Genomic DNA, 21,643 nt, shown 5'->3' on the forward strand with positions numbered 1-21,643 from the left:
TTGCTGGATTGTCTCTCCTCCAGGGGATCTCTTCAGTTTCCCACTTTGATTTTCTGGCAAGCTTTTCCTTCTCTGCCCTGTTAGGATGATATGAGTGTGCTATTTACCCCACCTCCATATCTGCCTCCTGGCCTGGGAAGGAGCACATTGAGCTTTAGCTCTCAGAGCCAGAGTCTGTCCAGCCCCGAATACAAAAAGTTGTAGTACACATTACTCAGAGTAACTTTGTAGTGCTTTGTATTGCTGGCCTCTTACTGTAGGGAAAGCTGCCTGTACAAAATATTTTAGAAAATACACCTTTCTTTTTTTGTTCTATTAAGATGCTCCTGTTGCTTGTGAACATTTTGCTACACTCTGGCCATTTATTTTCCTCTTTTAAATAAGGTGCAACTTGGATTTTTGTTTGGAAGTCCCCTTAAAAGTGATCAAAGAAAGGTTAATTCAGAGAGAAATTGAGATTTTTAATGGACTGATTCATCTGCTGGAAAGCTGAGGTGGCCAAGCACCCTGTGGCTCTGCATTTCCTCTCATGGTCCACGCTGAGAAAGGAAGGCACTTCAACCCTGACACTTTGCTGTGTATCTGCTAGTTTGGCTGGGGCTCTGAATCAGTTCCCAGCATATCAGTGGGTAACGGCCTGAGGATGGATGCAGGTGGGCACAGAGGAGCAGACATTACAGGAGCACGCAGGGTTGGTGCATGCTGGTGCATGTGAACTCTAAGGCAGAGTGCTTGCAGATATCTTCCCAAAGGAGACTCACATTCAGGTTGCTCATGCTCTCACCTCAATGATATAGTCTTTTCCATCTTTGCTGTGGACAGCTTTGACAGCACAGATATCCAGACCTCCAAACATTTCTGCGCAGGCATCTGCCCAGAGTCGGTACCTGCAGAAACCACAAGAGCATGGCCCAGGATTAGCTGTCCTTGGGTAGTCCACCAAAACCAGCCACCCACCCTGCTGCCCATAGGAACACAAAGTGATTTGAGAGTCCTTATTACAAGGTGTCCTTCATCTGTTTTGCTGAGTCCCTGACTCCCTCTCTTGACTCCCACTCGCAGGAGATGGAGTAAAAAAAAGAATCTTACCTAAAGTTTCCCTTCATTTCAGATTGATTCAATCCTGCCCTCAAAGCCACCTTAAAATGTTTCTTTCCCTCCTTGGTATTTACATCAGATCTCCAGTTAGTTGTCATTCAGCCAAGCTATAAATATTTAGCTCATTTAATCTCCCAGTAGTGTTGGCCCCTCAGCGTTTGTATTGGCTTTGCCTGAAAGCCCTCCATTATGCAAGCAGCTTTCTCCTGATAAGATGTCCTGGACATTAGGACTGGAATAGGATCAGAAAGTGAGTGTTGAATTGAGCAAGGAGTAGACATCCCCTCTCCGATCTGTAATGCAGTAGCTCCTGCATTTTACAATTTACTTTTAATTTTATCCTTTTACAGTCTCCTGCTTCCTTCTATCCCTTGGGTATTGTTCCTAGTCAGGCAGTCTCATCACATGGACCAGGCACTATTTGTTGGAGAGAGACCTTCAGGCTGCAGCACTTTTCCCTATTCATCCCAGAATGGGAATGTGAGCTGGTGGCCCCTTAGCTATCCTGGAGTCAGAGGAGGAGAGAGAATGACAAGAGGCATATTATGGGGGGGACCACATCCCCTCACTGTGCAAATGAGGAGGGAATGAGGCAGCCTGGTTTTATTTCCTGTGCAGCTGTGCCATGGTCCCAGCCATTTAAATAAAAATAATAATCTCAGAACAGCAGATCTGTAAGCAGGACCATGACATAATGCAGAAAGGGGAGGGAAGGCCACAGTCTCATGAAAAAACTGACATTTTGCAGACCCTACAGAGACTGGGGAAAGCTGTTCCGGCTAAAGAACAAATTTATGTCCTTGAAGCCAGCCAGAGTCCCATATCTTGACAATAATGATGAACTTGTGTGAACACAATGTCTCTGGGGAGAAGAAAAATTATGACTTATATGACTACTGGTGCTCTTTCATCCCTAATGAGGAGACCAAGTGTGTTCACCTTGGACCCCCAAAGAAGACAGTGTACGAGGAGGCATCAGTAGCAAAAGGAGGAGGAGAATTATGGACTGCATGAGTCAGGCAGAAGACACAGAGAGCACCCCTCATGCACTGCTGTGGCCCAGCCTCCAGGGGCACCAGTGTGGGAACCACCTCTCTTCCTGAGGAACATCTCATGGTGTCTGGGCTCAGCAGCTAGGGAATTGTTGGTCATGCCAGAGACTCTGATGGCTGCACATCTTCAGTGTTGGCCATAGGTGAACACTGGGAGCATCAGGGCCGCTGGGGTGTAATAGGAGTATTATAAGCAAGAAGGGCATATTTATGCACATGCACCAGGTGTTGCATTTTCAGAGGATTTACTGTCATTTCTGCATTACCTGAACATTTAAATCCTTTGTACTTATGTTCAGTACAGTAGGTACTGCAGATTGCTCCTACTCGTTAGAGCATTTGAGCACATTCTCACCTTGTTTAATGCACTGGCAACTCAAAGATTTCAACAGGGTTTGTTGCATTTATGGCTGAATAAGGCTGGAGTGGTTAATTGTGGAACAATTAACCAAACAAACATTCAAAATGCTGTGTTGCAGGCTGGCAGGAATCTGGGTTTTAGTCCTACAACACTGCAATAAGGTGATGTCTACCCTTCACCTGTCTAGCTTCAGCCAGGAAGCATCATCATGTCCACTTCCCACAGTACTATTAGGGTCTTGCAGAGTCACCTTCAGCATCTCATTTGGGGTTTGGCTTCCCAGTTTCACAGAACTAAAGATGCAGAAAGGACCTTAGATGATTGCCTTCAAAACTCTTGTGTTCCCAAGAGGAGACATTTCTTCAATCTGGTCTGAAAAAGGACAGAGATTTGCCATCCTCTTCAGAGCATCAATTTCTGTGCTATGCTGTCTTTGCTTTAAGAAAATATAGGAAATATTCAAAGGAACCTTTTAAGCTATAATTTATTTCTTATAGTATTATACTTGTAATGTAAGTAGTGAGAAATGCCTATTAATGCCTATTAACAGGCTGTTATATATTTAAAGACCCTATGCTCTTTCATTTTTTTTCATCTTTAGGATGAAGAGGTGCTCAGCTTGTGAGCAACTTCTTTCAGGCTTGTAACAGTTAATGAAGGAGAATGAACATCTGCACTGCAGGCAGGATAGTCTACTACTCTACTGTAAAAATATCAGTGGTCTGCTAACTGAAAAAGGTGGAAAACTACATGGAACTACATTGAATTGTTGCGTGTTTTTCTCAACAGCTTATTAGGTTTTCTTGGAATGTTCCTTTTATTGTCCTTTGGACTTTCTCCAGCTCCTTGCTATTTTTCTTCAATTGTGGTGTCCAAAAATGGATAGAGTCAGAATTAGTCATGAACCTGACAAACTGGAGGTATAATCTGAAAAAATCTTAAATTCACTAAGGATGAATGCCTATGTGTAATGTATGGATTCTATAAATCTATGAATAATCTACTTAGATGAGATGGATAAAAGTGATGAGAACAAGTGTTAGTTCTGCATGATAGGAGTTACAGCAAACCATGTTACCATGAATCCACAGTGTCAGGCAGTTACAGTATTAGCAAATATCACAGTGATTTCAACGCATGGAAGTAGCATTTGCAAATCTTAGTCTGTAAGATGCATGAGGGAATTCTCTCTGCTCTATTCAACAGTGAGAAGACCTTAACTTAGACAATGACCACTTTTGTGAGCCTAAAGCTAAAAAGTGCTTTCAGCACTTCAGCTGACAGTTTTTTTCCTCCGTTAAGCAGAAGAAAAACTCTTTTTCTGCCTCTCATTAGTAATATACTTAGAATAACCTCATGTTACTTTGTGTTTTGTGCTTTGACCTTTCTGATTTTATCCCTACATGTTTGTACTGGTGTGCTTGACTTAGCATGCGGGTCTTGTTTCCTGTGGTTGCATTCACTGAAGATCTAATGATTTAGCATTGTTGGTTTCTAGCTGTACTTTCAGTCTGTTCTTCAAAATAGGACAGTTTGCCTTGGTGTCCTTAGTATTTTTTTAAGAAAACACTTGGTCTTTTAAAGTCTTTATCCAGCCTCCCAGGAGACCTCACTTACCAGTTCTCTCAATAAACCAAAGTCAGAAATACAATTCCTCCCTTCTAACCCAAGAATAGCTAATACTGTCTTGAAACACTCTTCCTTACCTCTCTGTCATTGCAATCTGTTCTAGCATCGCAGAACCTGTGTTTGCCTTCCAGTTTCCAGAGATGGAAGTCCTCCTAGGAAAACAAACCAAAAACACAACCTGAACATGAAAATAGATTCCTGACCCATCCTCCTGCATACTGTAGTGCTCATTCTTGACTCTGTGCTTGTACAGGAGGGGATGAGGTGAGGTTCTTCCTCCCAGAAGCCTTTCCAAATCCTTCCTGAACAACACTCCATACAGGATATGTTGTTCAGACTCATGAAAAACTGACTGAGGATTTTAGGCAGAGAAACCTCCAAGGAATCTTGAGCACACATCAGGCTCTGTGAGTACTTTCTTTCTTTATACATTAGACCTAGGGGATCTGAAATGTGTGTGAAAGATCTCTAAGATAATCACCCTTATGTTCTGCAATGGGTACCATCCTCCATCCATGCAACAGAAGCTCTCTAGGCAAATATTTACTGAGAAGCTTCACAAAATATCAGTTCTGACATTCGGGGTCTACCTAAATTTGATTTCAATTGTACTTCTGTGTCCACTTCAATTTGATTTCAGTGGTACTGATGTCATAGAATTTATTATCATACTACCTTTTCACTGACTTTCATTGACTTTTCATGGTGGCGCACTGTGTTCAGACTTGGAGAATTTCTTATTTCAAAATATTTGAAGTTGCATTAGCTGCAACTGATAGTTATTTTCCAAAAAAGGTACTTTTGCTAGAAAATTCAGGGTTTCACCATTAGTGTCAGGGGTGAAAATTTTCCTTTTCTTGATCTTAGGCCCAAGGCAGACATGGGACAGCCTGCTCTGCCACCACTCCAGATAACCCTTCCACAGTGCATGAGCCAGGACAAGTCAACAAGCTGACAGGATACATCCAGGAAGCCTCTCCACACTGAAAGAGATTTATGAGGGGAGTATGAGGTGCAATCCAACCTTATGTGGGAGCCCTTGCAGCCAGTTCTCTCACATTTTCAGCCACGTGTACAAAAGACACTGAATTTGTATAACTACGTTCAGCAGTGGTAATACTGATGTCCTGCTAGACTACAAACTTGAATCATTATAGCTGACTACCTAAGGCTCCCCTTTACTCTTGTGACAGACACTCTGGAGTGCTTTTCCCAATTCTCCTCCAAACTGGCATGTTTAGTTGATGTGAAATTGAAATTGTCTTTGTAACCATGTTTAATGGACTGGACTGGGGGGGCTGAAGGAGCATGATTACTGTGTTGAATAACTGTATTTTCATATAGTTTACTTTTGGGCCTTTTGCCTTTACCCAGCATCCATTCTGCTGCCCTACTTCCTAAGCAAAAGAATGGATTCCTCCTCAAGCTTGGACTGTCATTAGCCCTTTGATGGCCTGTAAGGTTAGTGTTCAATCTTCAGCCTTTCTTTCTCTTTTGATATGATTCTTAGGATTATGTTTTTCAGTTCTGCAATGGGAAGAACCACTCTTTGCTAACATTTATTTTTAACAGAAAATTGCCCTTCAGTGACAGAGGGCATCCAAAATCCCATTAGTACTGGTGGGAACTCCTGGAGTCTCATTAGTAACAAGATTATTTGACATTGGGGTTTAGAAAATGTACCTGGCATACCAAATGTAAGCAGCTGTGTTGTCCCTAAGAAAATTAAACCACAGTTTGACAGTTTTACAAGGAAATTTGGCATGGGAAAGCTCCCAAAATAAGAACTCTGCTCAAGCCATTGGGCTGATTTGTTGAACTTGTTTATGCCTATCCAGCTTGAGCCAATTTTCAGCATAAGATTTAAATATATCTCTTTGCTGTATTCCTAACTTTCCTGTTAGGGAACCTTGCTGTTTTGAAACTGAAGAGTTTTATTTGAAGCCCACTGGATCAGACACCAAACCCTACACCACAGTCCTGGTCAAGATCACTCCCTTCCAAGCAAGTCTGAGGAATTCAGGTGTCAGCTGTGCCCCCATACTTACAGAATCACTGCATATTCACAGTTGGAAGGGACTCAAAAGGATCATGGAGCCCAACTCCTGGCCCTGCACAGCACCATCCCCAGGAGCCACACCATGTGCCTGAGAGCATTGTCCAAATGCTTATTGAACTCTGTCAGGCTTGGTGCTGTGACTGCTTCCCAGGGGAACTGTTCCAGTGCCCAACCACCCCCTGGTGAAAAACCTTTTCCTAATATCCAACCTAAACCTCACCTGATACAACTTTAGGAGATCCTCTTGGGTCCTGTCACTTGTCACCAGAGAGGAGAGATCAGTGCCTGCCCTTCCTCTTCCGCTTAAGAGGAAGTAGTAGACTATGATGAGACCTCCTCTCAGTCTTCTGTTCTGCAAGCTAAATAGACCAAGTGACCCCAACTGTTCCACATATAGCTTCTTTTCTATTTTCTTTTTTTTATTGTATGAAGTGAAAAAGGAGACTTAAGACAAAAAAAATTTCCTAATGATATCTTGCCTCAAACCCCATTTCTCTTAGGGACTGAAAGGCTTTCAACCATCCTAAACATCAAGGGGCCACACAATGTACAGTCAGTATCTTAAAGAGAAGGACCCCAGACCTTTAGAGATCAGTTACTCAAACATATTTGTGACCACAACACCTTCAGCATTGTTTAGGAGAAGTGGATGAACGAGCAGATCAAGAGCTCTTGGTGTCCTATCTCAGTCTATAAGTAGCTTTAGTTTGGACTCAGTTGATGTGGAATCCCCTACAGAGCACATTGAACTGCTTTGGAGGTGACAAGTCAAAAATCCCACTCATGAAACTACGAAGGAAGGATATTACCCTCTTATTAAGAGCTGGTGGCAAGAATAGCCCATGTCTGAAAGTCAGTAGCTGCTGGCTTAATTCAACGTGAACAACATTTCATGAGTCTAAACTGGAAATGATCCTGCTGTTTGCCTCTGGTTGGGGTGAGTGTAGAAGCATAACTTCTGCTCCAATTTCCCCTGTAACAAGAACTGTTTTCATGTTTTCTCTTTACCAGTATTACAACGGCAGTCAAATACACTTGGTGGAATTTTAGGCATGTATCATATGCTGCTTATCTGCTGTTTCCAGACTGGCTCAAGGCATGGACAAAGTAGGAGTTTGTTAGCAGTGTAAGTCTGGAGTCACTGCACTGAAGCCAATGGGAAACCGAACTGAAGTCTTGGGCCATAGGCTGGAAGGAAGTGCATTGAACATCTGGGGCAGGGAGGAATGCATGACTCACCGTGCAGCATCCTCCCTTTGGCAGATGCTTGGTGCAAAGTAAACATATTCTGGAGAATTTCAGTGCAGTCTTTTCTCAGTAGAAAAGGGATTTTTAAAGTCTATATGTGTGGGTGAAGGTATAAAATTACTGAATAGATTCCATGGCTCACAGATCAAAGCAAGTCACTTAGTGTGATGCTACTGCAGATGCTGGAATTGCCTTTAAGGCTGAGATTTGCTAGCATGACTAATGGTTTTGAGTCTCCTATTTGGGACACCAGTGAGAGCTCTGATATTTTGGGTGCTTTTACCTCTGTCCTTGGACATACTACAGACTTTACCATAGAAATAACCTATTTTGTCTAATGCTGGGGCAGAAGGAACAGTCTCTGGTGGGACTGACTATACCACTCTCCCAAGCTCACATCCATAAGGGGCTCTCTCAATCTAACTCAACCTCCTGGGTTAGCAAGTCACTGGGTGAATCTTGCTGTTTGCTTTCTTTGCTAATGAGCTTTATTTCTCATTAAGGTGTTCTCTGTTCATGACAGTTTTCACATTAAAACATTTTTTTTAGCAAACAATTGTTTGTGCAGCTATACTCCCAAGTGGGATTAGGTTTTAGTGTGACTGTTTTCTTTCCTCAATTATCTGGTATTATTTCTGATCCCTATTCTGGATGAGTGCATGTTGAGTGTGAATAATAAGTGAGGAGAGAGTATGGTCAGGCTAACTTGGCCTTTGTTTCAGTTAGAGGCAGTTGGAGAGCAGGCTCTGGAGCCAAGGCTGGGTGTATTGGCAGGAACAGGGAATTTTAATTGATATTTTAAACCTTCTTTCCTTTGGCCAATTTGAGGCAGATCTCTGAGATGTTAATGTAGTATTAGGCAACTGTTATTGTTGACCTGATTCAATTACAAATAAATTTTCTTTCATTGAGATCACATGAAGTAGGCAAGGGTCCCCCATGTCCTTTCTTCCCATGAAGAATGTACCTCAGTCATTATCTAGTTTTCTTAAACATCTCTGTGTTAGGAATCCAACTTGGAATTTTAGGCAGTTATAGCTGAAAAATGTGTGATTGTGTACATTTTATTATCTTGTTTAACTACATTTCAGCAGAACTATGGCCTAGGGGTTTGCAGACATGGACCCAAAGTCAGTGTTGTGGGTGTTAAGTAACATATGCAATTTATCTGGTGACCTGAAGAATGTACTGCTGGAGCTGACTACTTGTCCAGAATTCTGTGGTTGGATAAGGAGCTTCTGGAGAAGTTGTGCTGTGCGGCTTTTTTCATTTACTGGTTTGTAGTAAGAAGAAACAGGTGTCTTACTGACTCATGTGGTTACATCTCTAATGTAATGGTGACTGTTGAAGTTAGGCTGGATGCTTTTTAAGACTTTTAAATATACCAGTGTTGAAGATTGCTGTCATGCCACCTCCCTCACTACCCCACAGGGCAGGGAGGAGCTTTGGGGCACCCACAGAAATGTTTCACCTCCTTTCCCTCCTTTGTCTGCACCAAGGAGCACACATGCAAAATGCCCACAGAAACTCTGTGTGCTGCCCTGACTGAGGCCGTTCATACCTGGTGCTCTGTGGCCCTTGTGTGAGGTGTGCTGTGATCTGCTGCTGGGGAGAGGATAGGGTGCTGCTGTGGGCTGAAAGATGGGGTGCTGCTGTGGCCTAGACACTGTAGGACTCCAGAAGTTGCAGCTAGTTCAATCTTTTTTATTTTTTTCTCCAGGTGGAAAGTGGGTGGGTTCAGCTCCCACTAGAGGGTACTTGGAGCTGGAAGATTTTGCTGGAAAAGATGAGCCCTTCAATAACAGGATGGAGAGGTGATGGCCGAGCACAGTCATTATAGAGGGAACTAACTGAATCTCAGAAAGACAGACAGAGATTTACATTCCAGAAACAATGACCTGACAGTGACTAATAGAGAAGATGATTGGTGGATGAGGGATCTGGGTTCAGAGGTGGGAGGAGAACAGCAGGGTTATTCTTCAAGGAAATTAAGTCAGCTACCTACTCCTGTCCAGAGCACTGGGCAGTCAATCATATCCATAGCATTGTCTCCTCCCCGTCTCGCTCTGGCATAGCCATGCACTCACATGTAAGCCTTGTAGTTGCTGCCAATTTTCTGGATTCGGATGTCGTATTTGGAGTCAATGAATGGCTCGGTGGTGGCATAGGTTTTTGCCATGGCTACTATGCTGGCCATGTCCCGGAAGTCGTGCTGGTTCTCAACTTTGACCTTGATTATCAAAATCCAGTGAAAAAGAGACAAGAGGAAAAAGAACATGAATACTTTGTGAGCAGAAGTCATCTCTAGCACAATGTCTATTACGAACGGCACAGTTAAACCCCACACAGACATGGCCGAGGACAGAGCAAGGCTTCTGTGATTCAAAGAGAGAAGCTTCCCAGAGCAAACCAACCCAGATCAAATCCATCCCATTCTCCTTCCTCATGCACCAGCCCTGGTAATCCTAGCACCAGAGAGGCAGCTAGACCTTTGCCCAAGTGGCTCTTGCTAATGCTCCTTGCTTTAAGGATGCTTCAGAAAAATATTCAATCTCTTAAGCGGTATTACTTCATTCAGACTTTGCAGCTGCTGTTTCCCATATTGGGATGAATGAAAACAGAATATTTTGGGTGGTCAGGAAATACAAACCAATTCCAGGAAATCAACATGAGAGCTGGTTGTCTGTCACCTCTAGCCTTCAGTTCCCTGGCATTTCACATTAACCCACTCCAGACTTTCTTTGAGGAGTGTAGGTCTCTTGGCTGGACATAAACTCTGAAGGAAAAGGATGTCTCTGGGGGAGTTTTTGACTCTTGGGTAGACTTGCGTGAGTGTGAGGCAATGGGCATGTGGGTAGGACAGCTGGTTGGGTGTTAGACTTGAGTCTCACTTGGAAACAAATGAGCAGTTGAGATCTATGAGCTACAGTTTTTCTGAGAAGATGGCTTTTCACAGATCTGTATTCAGTTATGGGAAATGCTCTGTATCTTAATTAAAAAAAAAAGTGTAATGAGGAATGACCAAAATAGTAGAAGTTCTAATGATATACTCAAACCTCTACAAAAGCTCATTGATGTGGGAAAGCAAAACTGAACAAGCAGGTAACAAGAACATAGTGGACAACATGACCTCGCTCATATCTTTAACCATGGCCTTTAGTATATTGGCAAACACTTGTTTGGTGCATCATGGAAACCTGTACGAGTCTTGTTCCTTAGGGCTGGACATTAACAGGAAGGGCAGATTAATTTGTGCAAAAAAGACCACAACTGCATGAAAAGGATGAGCAAGTGAGTGACTTCCTTTGTGTTATTATCCTCAATTTGTCTTTTGGAGATGCTTTGAGACGACAGCTGGGGATTGCAACCCTGTTTTGCTAAGTGTGCACGGATGGGTGACAATCCAAGGGTCTCTTCTCCAGAAGAGCTTTCCAGCTGTGTCACTGTGTGTTAAAGGAGGGTGATGCCAGACTCTGTGGAGCCAGCTGAAGGAAGAACATGCAATGGTATTTGGTGTTTCTTCGCAAAGAACAAACAAGTGGTTTTATGTTTCTGCTTTCAGCCATGGGAGGGTGGGAGCCATCTTCACTCAGGAACAGAGAACAAGCTTGTTGCCAATGTGTTTTACTCTGTTTAGATTGTTTTGTGTAAGTGCCAGCTTACACATAGAGCACATACAAAGATTTGGCCACATCCTGTTGCAGAAAAGCTTTCAAAAACGGAACGGTTGTGGAGAAGGTGAAAAGTGCAACCAGTTTGACCCGTGACCATTTCTAGATGCCTGAATAGGAAAAAGAACTCATCTTTGCTTCTCCTGTTACTGAGCAGCAAATACTCCTAGTCCTTCTGCCTTTTCCTGTGGTGAGGGCTGTGCTCTCACCATCCAGGAACTTCTGAGGAAAGGAGCAGAGGGCGATGACAGTCATCTGGGGGAAGGGAGGGTGCAAAAAAAAGAAACCAAAACAAAAGGAAATAACAAATATAAAGGGGATATGTAAAGGCAACCATTACATGGCATCCATGAGGAGCAGTCTTGCTCTAGGCTGTGTTCTTTCTCTTTCTGTCTGAGTGGGGATGTGAGGGGCAGGGTGAGGTGGTAGGAATGCCCTGGAGGCAGCGGGGAAAGTGGGAGAGGGAACCCAGAGCCTGGACTTGCAAAATACCAGAGAAAACAATGCAGGCTGTGTTGGAGCTGGGTATTTTTGTTGCACTGATAAAAGCTGCCCTGGGCTGAATGACATCAAGCAAGAGAGTCCCACCCATATGAGATGATCACAGGAGGGACACTGACACGGTGTTACAACATATTCTCCTGCACTCTTTTGGGAGTGAGAAAATACAAAAGCCATTATATAATGACCTACTTGGAACAAGGACGTTTGTAGGATTTGAAACAAAGTGCTGTGCTTGTGCAAGAGATGTCTTTGGGCCCAAACTGAAATGTTTGCATCCTCAGCCCAGGAACATTTGACCCAGAGCAGAGGAAAGGATGCAGGTCCCCCCTCTGGACTGGAATTAGACCATATTATATTGCTAGAAAGGAGCTCATCTTGTTAAATGTGATGTTTCCTTAAAAATATAGCATGTCTGGAAAGAAAGGGTCCATTTTTCCTCCTCCTCCACCACCCTTTCCCTAGAGGCAGAGAAGGAAAGCAGTTGAAAATCTTCTCTCTAAGGGGTCTGAGGACTTTTGGCTGAGTTAATAAAGAGGGGGGACTCACCAAGGACACAAAGTAAGAAATGAAAAATAAAGATGACTCCCACAGTGCTACACCACCGCACAGTCCTCAGAAAACAGCTCTGGCATCTTCCCCGGCCTGTGCCAGAGTACTTACCATGGACTTTTCAGAAAAAGCAACTCACAGAAGTCCCCTTGTAGGGGATCACAGCCTTATTTGCCACCAGGCATCAAAATAATCACCACATCAAAGCTGAAATCTGAGCCACCATTTGTTAATTGTTAGAGCCAGCCAAATTTGACAAAACAACAGCCGTGTTCTGGGTTAATGCTCGTTTATCCCAGGGTACGGTTATTACTTCAGAAACAGGAAGCATTCAAGTTACAGTCAAATTAGATTTATTTTCCTGCCTTATCTATTGAGTCCCCCATTTTATTAGCTTTCTACTTTTAAATTTTGTACAATTCATTTCCTCCTGCCTTGTAACCCTTTTAGATGTCAATAGATATCCATTTTCCTAACAGGAGAAAAAATCCCAGACATAGCCAAAGCCAGGGTGGCTGTAGTGTGACACCAGAAGGCATTATTTTGGAAGGTACTATTAAAATCAATCTAGTGCAAAGTTATCAATTTACCTAACAAGAGACAAATCTGTCTTCTAAAATGGCATGTTGGCCAACACATGAAACTGATAAAAGGAATTGAAAAGAAACCAACAGGAAGTCATTCTTCCCCTCTCTCTTTTATTTTGCAATCCTCTTAGGATAAATGCTATATCCCATTAACTCCATAGAGGAGTGCAAACAGTGGATACAAACACAGCCCCTGCCCTGGCAGCCTGTTTGCTTAGCTGTGCTGGCTGTTTGAGCAGCAATAGACTCATTCTGAAGCCATAAGTTGCTGTTTGCTGTAGCATTTTAGTGACCTGTTAAGAAGGGCTTGGCCCAGTGTATTGACAAATGTCTTTTCTGAGTAAGAAAGCTCCTCCTTCCCTTCTGGCTCTCTTCTCTAACCCAGGCACCAGTGATGCCCTAGCATGCTCCCTGTTGGAAAGGGTAGTCTGGCTGGTTTGCTGGGGCATACACAGATGTGACCATCCCTTTGCCCTGTGGTGGCATCTCAGAGCCTGATGCCACCACATGACCTGTATCTGATACCTATTGCCATCCTCAGCCTGCCTAAGAAGCACTGATCTTTCTGCCTTTGGCTGGAGAGCAATCCAAAGGGCAGGTCATGAAGAAACACTCTGCTGCAACACTCTGTTGCAGACCTTGTTTTGAGACCTTTCTTGCAAGGCATGGTTTTGTATTGGTTCTGGTAGAGTTAAAACCCCACTGTGGCAATTTCCTGGGCAGTCTGAGCCACACCTCAGATCTGTGAGCACAGGTTCCCTTAGTGAAGGATCTGTCTTGGTAGAAACTTCTGCTTCCTCTGTCTCACAGTTCCCTAATCTGCTGCCTCTTCTACATCCCAGATGTTCCTGGACACCAGGGTCCCAGGGCTACAGCTCTCCTCCCTTATCCTTAGTCTAAGCACTGCAAGGTCTTGCTTTGCAGTCCCCTTTAGCTTTCATTATGTGGCCACATGAAAAAATAATCGGTTAGCCAAAGTGCCATAATTATTTTAGTCTCCTAGGACTGCCCTGGCCTTGCCTTTCTTGAGTGTCATCCAGTGTGAACTCTGCTTTTGAGGTTAACTCTGCCCTACAGGCGAAACACACATCACTGGAGATAACTTGCAGAAGCACTTTCTTTGTCCAAAATGAGGTTAGAGCCAGGTTCAGCTGGAAGGTGAGTGTCCAAGGCTGAACCAGGGCTGGACTTGGCAATGTGGTGTTTAACTTAGTCTTGGTAGGCTTGTGAAAATGCACGGTCTGAGTGTTTTCCTCCAGAGGAACTGGTGCAGCCACACAAAGCTTGTGATTTTTTGTCCATCTTGACCTGCTCTCAGCCTTTCTGTAGGGACCCTACCATCTTGGGATAGTGGGTCTTCAGGAACAGTTCTGTGCAGATGGTTTCCTGAATGTCTCCTTTCCTCTACCCCAAACTATGGTCTTCTCAGAAAATACCCAATCCAACTGACACACAATCAGTTTAGTCCTAACTTTGACCTACCCCAAAATAGTGAAGTCACAATAGCATCTGCATTTCCTTATTATCCTCACACTGAAGTTCCCCATATGCTGTCTTTAATGCCTTGAACCTTCCTAATACAGAGCCCAGGTCTTGGCTGCTGTGGTCCTTGATGCCTTGGGTCAGTCACTGTTTCCTGTGTTCAGCAAAAGTTTTCAGACTGATGTGCAAGAAATGGGGATATTTTTGCTTTTTTCAAGACATTTGGAACATCCTCACTCATGAGTCAGTGGGAATGCAGTGATTGGTCTGCTCTGTTGTGAATGAATGTTACATGTCAAGTCCTTATTTGTCTTCTCTAAAAGAAAATATTTGTTCCTTGACAAACTGAGGCGGCCCTTTCCCTTCCTTTCCCCTTTAGCACACTGGATTTTCAAAGCTCTCACTTTTGGAACATTCTATTTCCAGTCTCAAGAGAGACAAGGTGATGAGCTGTCCTTCCTGATAAAAACCTTGCAGTACTTTTACATTACAGAATGGCTCTGTTTAGTTTGTGCTATATTTATACCAGGGGAAAAAAAAGAAGCAGAGAAGTCTTTCCCATCCAGTAAGTGAGAAAATAACTCTGACCATATTATTATGAACAACAAGTTTTTTTTCTACAATGTCATAAATTCATCCGAACCAGGATTTGTACTGGGAAGGTGTTTTCATAATTATGGGGCAGGAAGGGACAAGAGTGACTCTTAAACTGACCTAATTAGAGAGGTCTAAAAATAAAGTAGGAGTAGGAAAATATACATATCTATAAAATTGATATAAATATATGTAAAGTCACATGAACAGATACTGGTTTTCCTCTCTTTGTAGATCTGGCAGTTGTTTCCTTCTCATGATCTGATCAGGAAGAGGTGAAGAGGCTCTTTGAGTGAATTTGCAGTACTGGGCTCCATTCCTAGGGCACTTTAGGGTCATGTTAACACACAAATGGCAAATACTAACACACTCAGAGCTTTGTTCTTTTCCATGGGCTCTGGCATTATGAGATCCAGAGTCAGGAAGAAGTTTTATTCCTTTCTCACTGCAGTGCTGTCCCTATTCAACAGAGACCCCCAATCATTTTGGGGGTAGGTAGCCTCAAATTACACAATGATTAAAAATGCCTTGACCTCTAAGGAGCTGCTGGGTAAACAGCATTTCTGTTCTGCACAGGCAAAGACATCTCTCAGTGTCCATCCACGGTTTTCCTGGAAGATTCCTTGAGTACTGTTGACCCTGTGAGTCTGGGCAACTTAAGTACAACATGAGAAAGGTCCTTCTCTGCTGACTCCATTGTAAACAGATGTCTAAGCAGTATTTCTACAAATATTTTATTTCTATTGATACTGCACAGGGCCAACAGCACAGAGAGCACTTGTTACGATCTTCCAGTGCCATGGAAATATGAACTGATCCTAAATTTTGGAAGGAGAATAATGATGGTCATGGGAGGGGCTGAGGGGCACATGTCCTGTTTTTAGATTAGAAGATTCTCTGTTCCTGGGTGAAGGCTATTACTGGTGTCTCTGTTCAAGACAATAGAGAGGCTGTTGTTTCTGCATTTCCCAATGGAAATTTCAAAAGATGCCTGTTATTGCAAATGTGTTTTCTCCATCTCCATGTGCACCTCACACGCACACATCACTTGACAAGAGCATTTCTTTCACAAATAGTATCCTGCCACCCCTTTTGGCTCTGATCCTGAATAATAGCTGCTCCTCTCCCAGGCTAAAGGCAGTTATGGTGACCCAGCCTTAAGAGGAAGGCAGTCAATAGAGCCTATTTTGTACAAGTCCTACTGTGGTTATTTTTAATTTTAGCTTTCAGGATTCTTTGTTCAGCCCTCTGATAAAAAATATGGTGAGTGAATTTTGTGAAAATTATGTCAAAACAAACAATATGTGAAAATGAAAGTCTATTATAATTATGCTTCTTCTAGCAATTATTGCAAAATAATAAACATTCAGCACTTACACTGCCAAGAAAGTTATGAGCATTAATTTGCAATAGGTATCAGGTAATCATTATAATTCCTCTGGTCTGTAACAGAGAGAAACTGAAGAAAACTGTGAAATGACACAAAACTCCCTGAAAGCAGCAGGTGAAACTCTTTGGGGAAGACGCCTTTTCTGCATCCAGAATTCTTCAGGCTACTGGCCACTGCCTCAGACAAATAAAGGATAACAGTGCCTGGACTTCCCATCTTTGCTCATTCTTCTACATGTTGGTGCCTCCCATTACACATGATTTTATCATTAATAACAAAAATAAAAAGTAACTACTTCCTTGACAATATCTGTTGTAATAACGCTGTAATCTGAATGCTCACATCCTTTGAAGCACCAGTTACAGGTGGCTTGCTATCTTGGCATCATTTGTTGCAGTAAGTACTATTTTAATACTCACATGTGTACTTTGGCTAATACATTGGTTATTCTATCTTTTGTTTCTCCAGTCACTGGTTTAATACAAAACACAACCTGATGCAGGTGCTTTATTAAAATTTACTTTGTTGCACACATCAAACCAAAAGCAAACCTATCTCTTTTCATACTATGTATATTTTATAGTTAAAGACCTGCTATTTCCTGCTAACATCTCTACTTCTGAAAACCAGTGCAAGGAAATAATTCAGCTCTCTCTCTAATATCACTGGTTATTGCTTTTACATTACAATGGTTAAAAACAACATAATGTTTCCTGGGAACTTCCCTCTTCTGCATTACTTTATTGTAGGTTTGATTTTTTTTAATCTGTAGGTGTTACTTTTCTAGTATACCCCTAATTGCGCTTCTCTGTATTTCTCCTGATATTTTCTGTGGTTTCTTTTGTCAGTCCTGCTTGGGCTTGAACCTTACTGTTTCAAAAAAGCATGAAACAAATTCTTGTTACTTGTGTTTTAAACCAACTGATTAATTCTTTATTTTATTTTTTCTTTCTCTCTTTTTTTGCTCTGTGCAATGAAATGCAGTGAGACTGGAGAGAGAAAATTTAATCAGTCTAAACTTTCCTTGCAGCTGCTTGTGGCTGGAGAAGGGCCCAAACTAAAACCATAAGGTCAACAACCCTTGCTTCCTATACCTTGCCCATCTACTGAACAGAGCAGTGTCGAAACTCTGTGCCCAAATGCACATCCAGACTATGCTAGTAGTCACTAATTTCATAATGGACTAAAGTAAACATGGCTTCAGACCAATTCTTTCTTCTAAGATGCTGGCTGTTAGCCTATCTTTATCTGGAACGACTTCCTACATACCTTCCTTGTACCTCTGAGTACAATTGTGCCAGGAGTCTGAATAGAAACTCTCTTCCTCCTTAACTTTGTGACAGCAAAAATCAATATAATTAACAAATAAAAAGGGAGGGAAAGTATGAGGTGGAAGAAGATCTGGTGTGTGCTGCAGAAGACAACAGCTAAATGTTCTGCTGAGAGTTTTGTCTGGAAATGCTGTTAAGATTTGGAGTACTTCTCTCTGATTCTGCCCTCATTTCTGTAGCCACTAAGGATCCTTGATGCATGAGACACATGAAGCCCTGCATTTCAGGTGAAATGGCAGAGCAGTCAGAGACATGCGGGCTTGCAAGGTCTCAGGGGAGAGGTTTTCCTCCTAGTTTGTCCTGGTTGGTTTTTGCTAATTAAACCCTTCCTAGGAACAAGTTAGTGGCTCCCTATAAGCACCTCTAGGCTGTTTGCACACACTCTAATTCAATGACACCTCTGCCTGCTTAACATAGGCAGCACCAATATATTAACCAACATTTCCTGGTTATTTACATATTTATTCCTTGATGCTGAAAGCCAGCTCCACCACTGGCACAGGGATCTGTGCCCACTTCCTCCCGAGCACCTACCATCCAGACAGGGGAACATTGCAACCAGAGCAAGAAAGATTATTAGATCTTCCATGTGCAATCCAGCAAGCCAGAAAGGGCTTCCGTTTCCAGAGCCCAAACAAACAAACTGTACCAAGTTTCAATTTGGTGTAACTATATATATTTTTCAGGCAAAGTGTGAGGCCAGGAGAAGGTCTGTCTGCTCTAGGGAGGCACTGTGACAGGCGTATCAGTTACGAAGTTCGTGTACCACTCATTTGGATTCAGAGATGATACCTCAATTTTGTACTTCTGAACAAATCAAGTTTTAGACAGATAGGGGATGCCTTTGAAAAGATATATGCAAGAAAGAGGAGAGTCAAGTGCAGCAGGAATGTACGGGTGATGCTCCACTGAAAGGGGAGCCCAGTCACCTCAAGAAACAGGGGCTGCTAATTCACTGGGGGAATAAAGATCCCAGAGAGCCTGGGAAAAACAAACAGGTCCTTCTGGGTAGTGTACTGTTTTTCAGGATTCCTTGGCAGGCAACCAGCCACTCTGCTTTGTAAGGTCTTGTTCTTTCTTGCAAGGAGGAAAAAAATAACTGAAGGGCTCCCATTTTTTGAATAAGGTCATCATAATGCACTCAAGAAGCCCAGCTCCTCATTGTGAGTGCTATGGGGTGTAGCTGCACTTTACAGGTACTTGAATAAACAACACTACCACTTTCAGGAGAAGAGAAAATGTATAAAAGACAAGCCTAATGACTTCAGCCCAGCCAGCTTTTCCCCCACGCTTCACCAACCCCCCTTCCCGCATCCCAGACAGCCTCCAACCCAATCCCACTGCCTGTCTCCAAGTGCGTGACAGTGGAAAAAGGCCTTTTCTCCCACAGGAACAGCCAGTGCGACCCAGATAGGTTGTGGGGAGGTTTAACCCCTTAGCTGGCTGGTCACATGCCATGTGTAATCACAGGAATACTGAGCCACATATGTATCTGTTTCCGTGTATATATATATATATATTTTTTTTTTTTTAATTTTTTTTTCCTTTTACTTACCTTCCCCATTCCAGCATGAGCATGTCCCAGCTTGACCACTACAGGAAAATTTGGAGTTGAGAGCTGAAAGACAAAAAGACCCTTTCATTAGTTTTTTTTTTTTTTCCCAGCCACTGTATTTGGAATAATTTTCTTTTATTTATTAGCTTTTACCTCCTTCCTGGATGCTGTAAACTGTATAATAAGACGGCCAAATAAAGTTTGCCTGGATGATAGGGCAGTGAGCAAATTGTGCTTTACTGGATCCCATATGATTGAAACTGGAGGCCTGGCAGAGTTCCTCAGATCTGATCCACTTCTGCTGTGTGATAGCAGTTTTCCCACTCTGCACATAAGGATTTGTGTACACCCATATGCATGTAAAACACTGTTGCACTTGCAAGCTTGAGTAAGTGAACACTTTCAGATACTGATAACACCTGAATGGTGAGAGAGACAAGGGTTGTTTGTTCTTCTCCACATGGACTACTTAATAGTGAGTGCACTCCTCCCATCCACAGGGAGGGTGAGGGGACAAGGAGAGAAGGAAGTGGGGCCAACACTTAGGTGCAACTCACAGAGTCTATCTATTCATAAAGCCTATTCTTCTCTGCCCTCAGGGGTGAGTATAGTGAATAAAAGAAAACAAAGAAGGATTGGAATCATAAAAAGTCATTTGTTCTCCCTGGATTGTGTGGTGTTTCCATTGGGAAGGGTCCTGCCACCCAAGGCATACAAGGTCATCCTAGACCACATGTGGGATCGATTTTACTTGAAGAACTACAAGAAGAACTGCAAGTACCCTCTCTGCCTCTTTTCTCCAGTTTCATGCTCATGCAAGGATTCACTTGGAGTGATCGGCTCAGAGCTTGGCGGCTGTACTGGTAGGAAGTGCATATATCAGGAGTAAGTAGGATATACGCACCACATTTCCCCTATGTACTGGTTGGTCCAATTCTACATCTCTGCTTGGTATCCCTGTGCCCTTCATCTTGTTTTGTACTCATGATTCTTGTAATCTAAATGCTATTTGTTCAGTATGTAGCTATTTTTTTTTTATTGCATATTTAATTTCCTTTAAAGACACTTTTATCTTTGCTGAAGTGCCCGAAGCAATGAGCTCTATTCATTAAGCAGTTAACCTGGAGATCTGGCAAAGGGAGGCAGTTGAATTTTGATGGATAAATGGGTCTCCTATTTATTTATGTTTGAGAATAGACAAACAACTTGTTCTTTTGCTAATTACCAATTGTCTGTACGGACAGGCAGGCACTACACCCTAAAGACAGAATGGTGCTGCAGTCTCCATCTGTGGCAGCTCACTATAAATAACAAAATTAGTAATGAACACTGATATGTTTTGCTATTTGGCTGCTTGCATAAAGAAATGCCACAGGAGAGGGGAACAGTGAGTGCATCATGTCCTCAAGCAGCCTGTGTCCCCTTCTTTAGGCAGAAAATTGAAGAAAGATCTTCTTCAGACCACAGAAAGGCATGATAAATCACAGTCCTGGCACAGGCAGGGACCAGAACCATTGCTTCAGAAGAAGAAGAAAAAGACTGACAGGTGGGCGTCCTGAAATCAAATGGTTACGTATTTGCTTTTGTCCTCTGTTTTACCTTTGCCTCTTTAATTCATTGTATGAGCCTGAAATTTAATTTACGCTGGCATAAATGAATCAATTGGAGGACTGCACCTGAGGCTTACTGAAGATATGGCTCTGGATGGACCATGCCAGGCCTTTAATGCTGGAAGATGAAAGGCAGCCTAGTAGTTGGGGCACCCACCTGCTCAGGCTCTAGGAGATGTGGCTCGCTTCCCAGCTCTCTCATCCCTGCCCCATGCATCCTGTTTGAGCCAAAGTGCTTGCAAGCCCTGGCCTCTGTTCCCTGTTTGGGAGCGGAGGCAGCAGCTGTTCCTACAGAGCAGGAAAAGCAAACTGCACGCTGTGACTCCGCCTGATAGCCTGGCAAGGAGGCCAGAGAAGTGTGCAGGATAGATAATGCTCTATCGCTGGCTCAGAGCAGACAGAGGCAGGAAGCAATGTCTCTGCTGCCCTGCTTTTTGTCCCCTGCCTGTGATGTTGCTGAGGGAGCCTGCTCGGGCATGGGGCCCGGGAGCGGGAAGCATCTGTTTTCCTGTATACATGCAAAGAAAGTTTGGGATCCAGTAAACAACCCAAGTTTACTGTTAGTCTGGAAAATACCACCGGCAATGACAACGTGCTGGGCAAACTTCTCCCTTTCTCTTTGCTTCTTGGAAACACCAGCTCAGCTTTCTTACTAAGGCTTGCTCTCATGCCATATAGGGGTGACCAGCGTGTTGGGGTCACATGTGGCTTGGCCTAGGCACAGCACTTGGGGTTTGAGGTGAGACAGATCCAGACTGTGAACATGTGGTAGCCTTGCTGGGAAAGCTGTGGCAGAGAAATGCTGGTGCATGGTTAGCCAGGAATCCGCCTCTGCCACTGAAAACCCATCAGATTTCCACATACATGAACCTGCCTTATGGGGGAACCAACAAGAGAGCTTGGCATATGCACAGAGCTGCATT

General features: G+C 43.1%; 1 protein-coding gene across 1 annotated transcript in view; it reads right to left on the bottom strand.

Moving 5' to 3' along the window:
• The window catches only part of SYN3 (synapsin III), a 38,054-nt gene extending 18,860 nt beyond the window's left edge, over positions 1-19,194 (bottom strand). Inside the window, exons 1-4 of the mRNA XM_059846287.1 lie at positions 19,111-19,194; positions 9,535-9,677; positions 4,218-4,292; positions 785-887 (exon numbers count right to left, since the gene is read on the bottom strand). Of these exons, the coding sequence (XP_059702270.1) occupies positions 785-887; positions 4,218-4,292; positions 9,535-9,677; positions 19,111-19,119 (330 nt within the window). The 5' untranslated portion in view covers positions 19,120-19,194. The remainder of the gene's footprint in view (positions 1-784; positions 888-4,217; positions 4,293-9,534; positions 9,678-19,110) is intronic.
• Between the last annotated feature and the right edge of the window lie 2,449 nt (positions 19,195-21,643).

This window comes from Haemorhous mexicanus, chromosome 5, assembly GCF_027477595.1.
Source record: "Haemorhous mexicanus isolate bHaeMex1 chromosome 5, bHaeMex1.pri, whole genome shotgun sequence".
NCBI classification, from domain to species: domain Eukaryota; kingdom Metazoa; phylum Chordata; class Aves; order Passeriformes; family Fringillidae; genus Haemorhous; species Haemorhous mexicanus.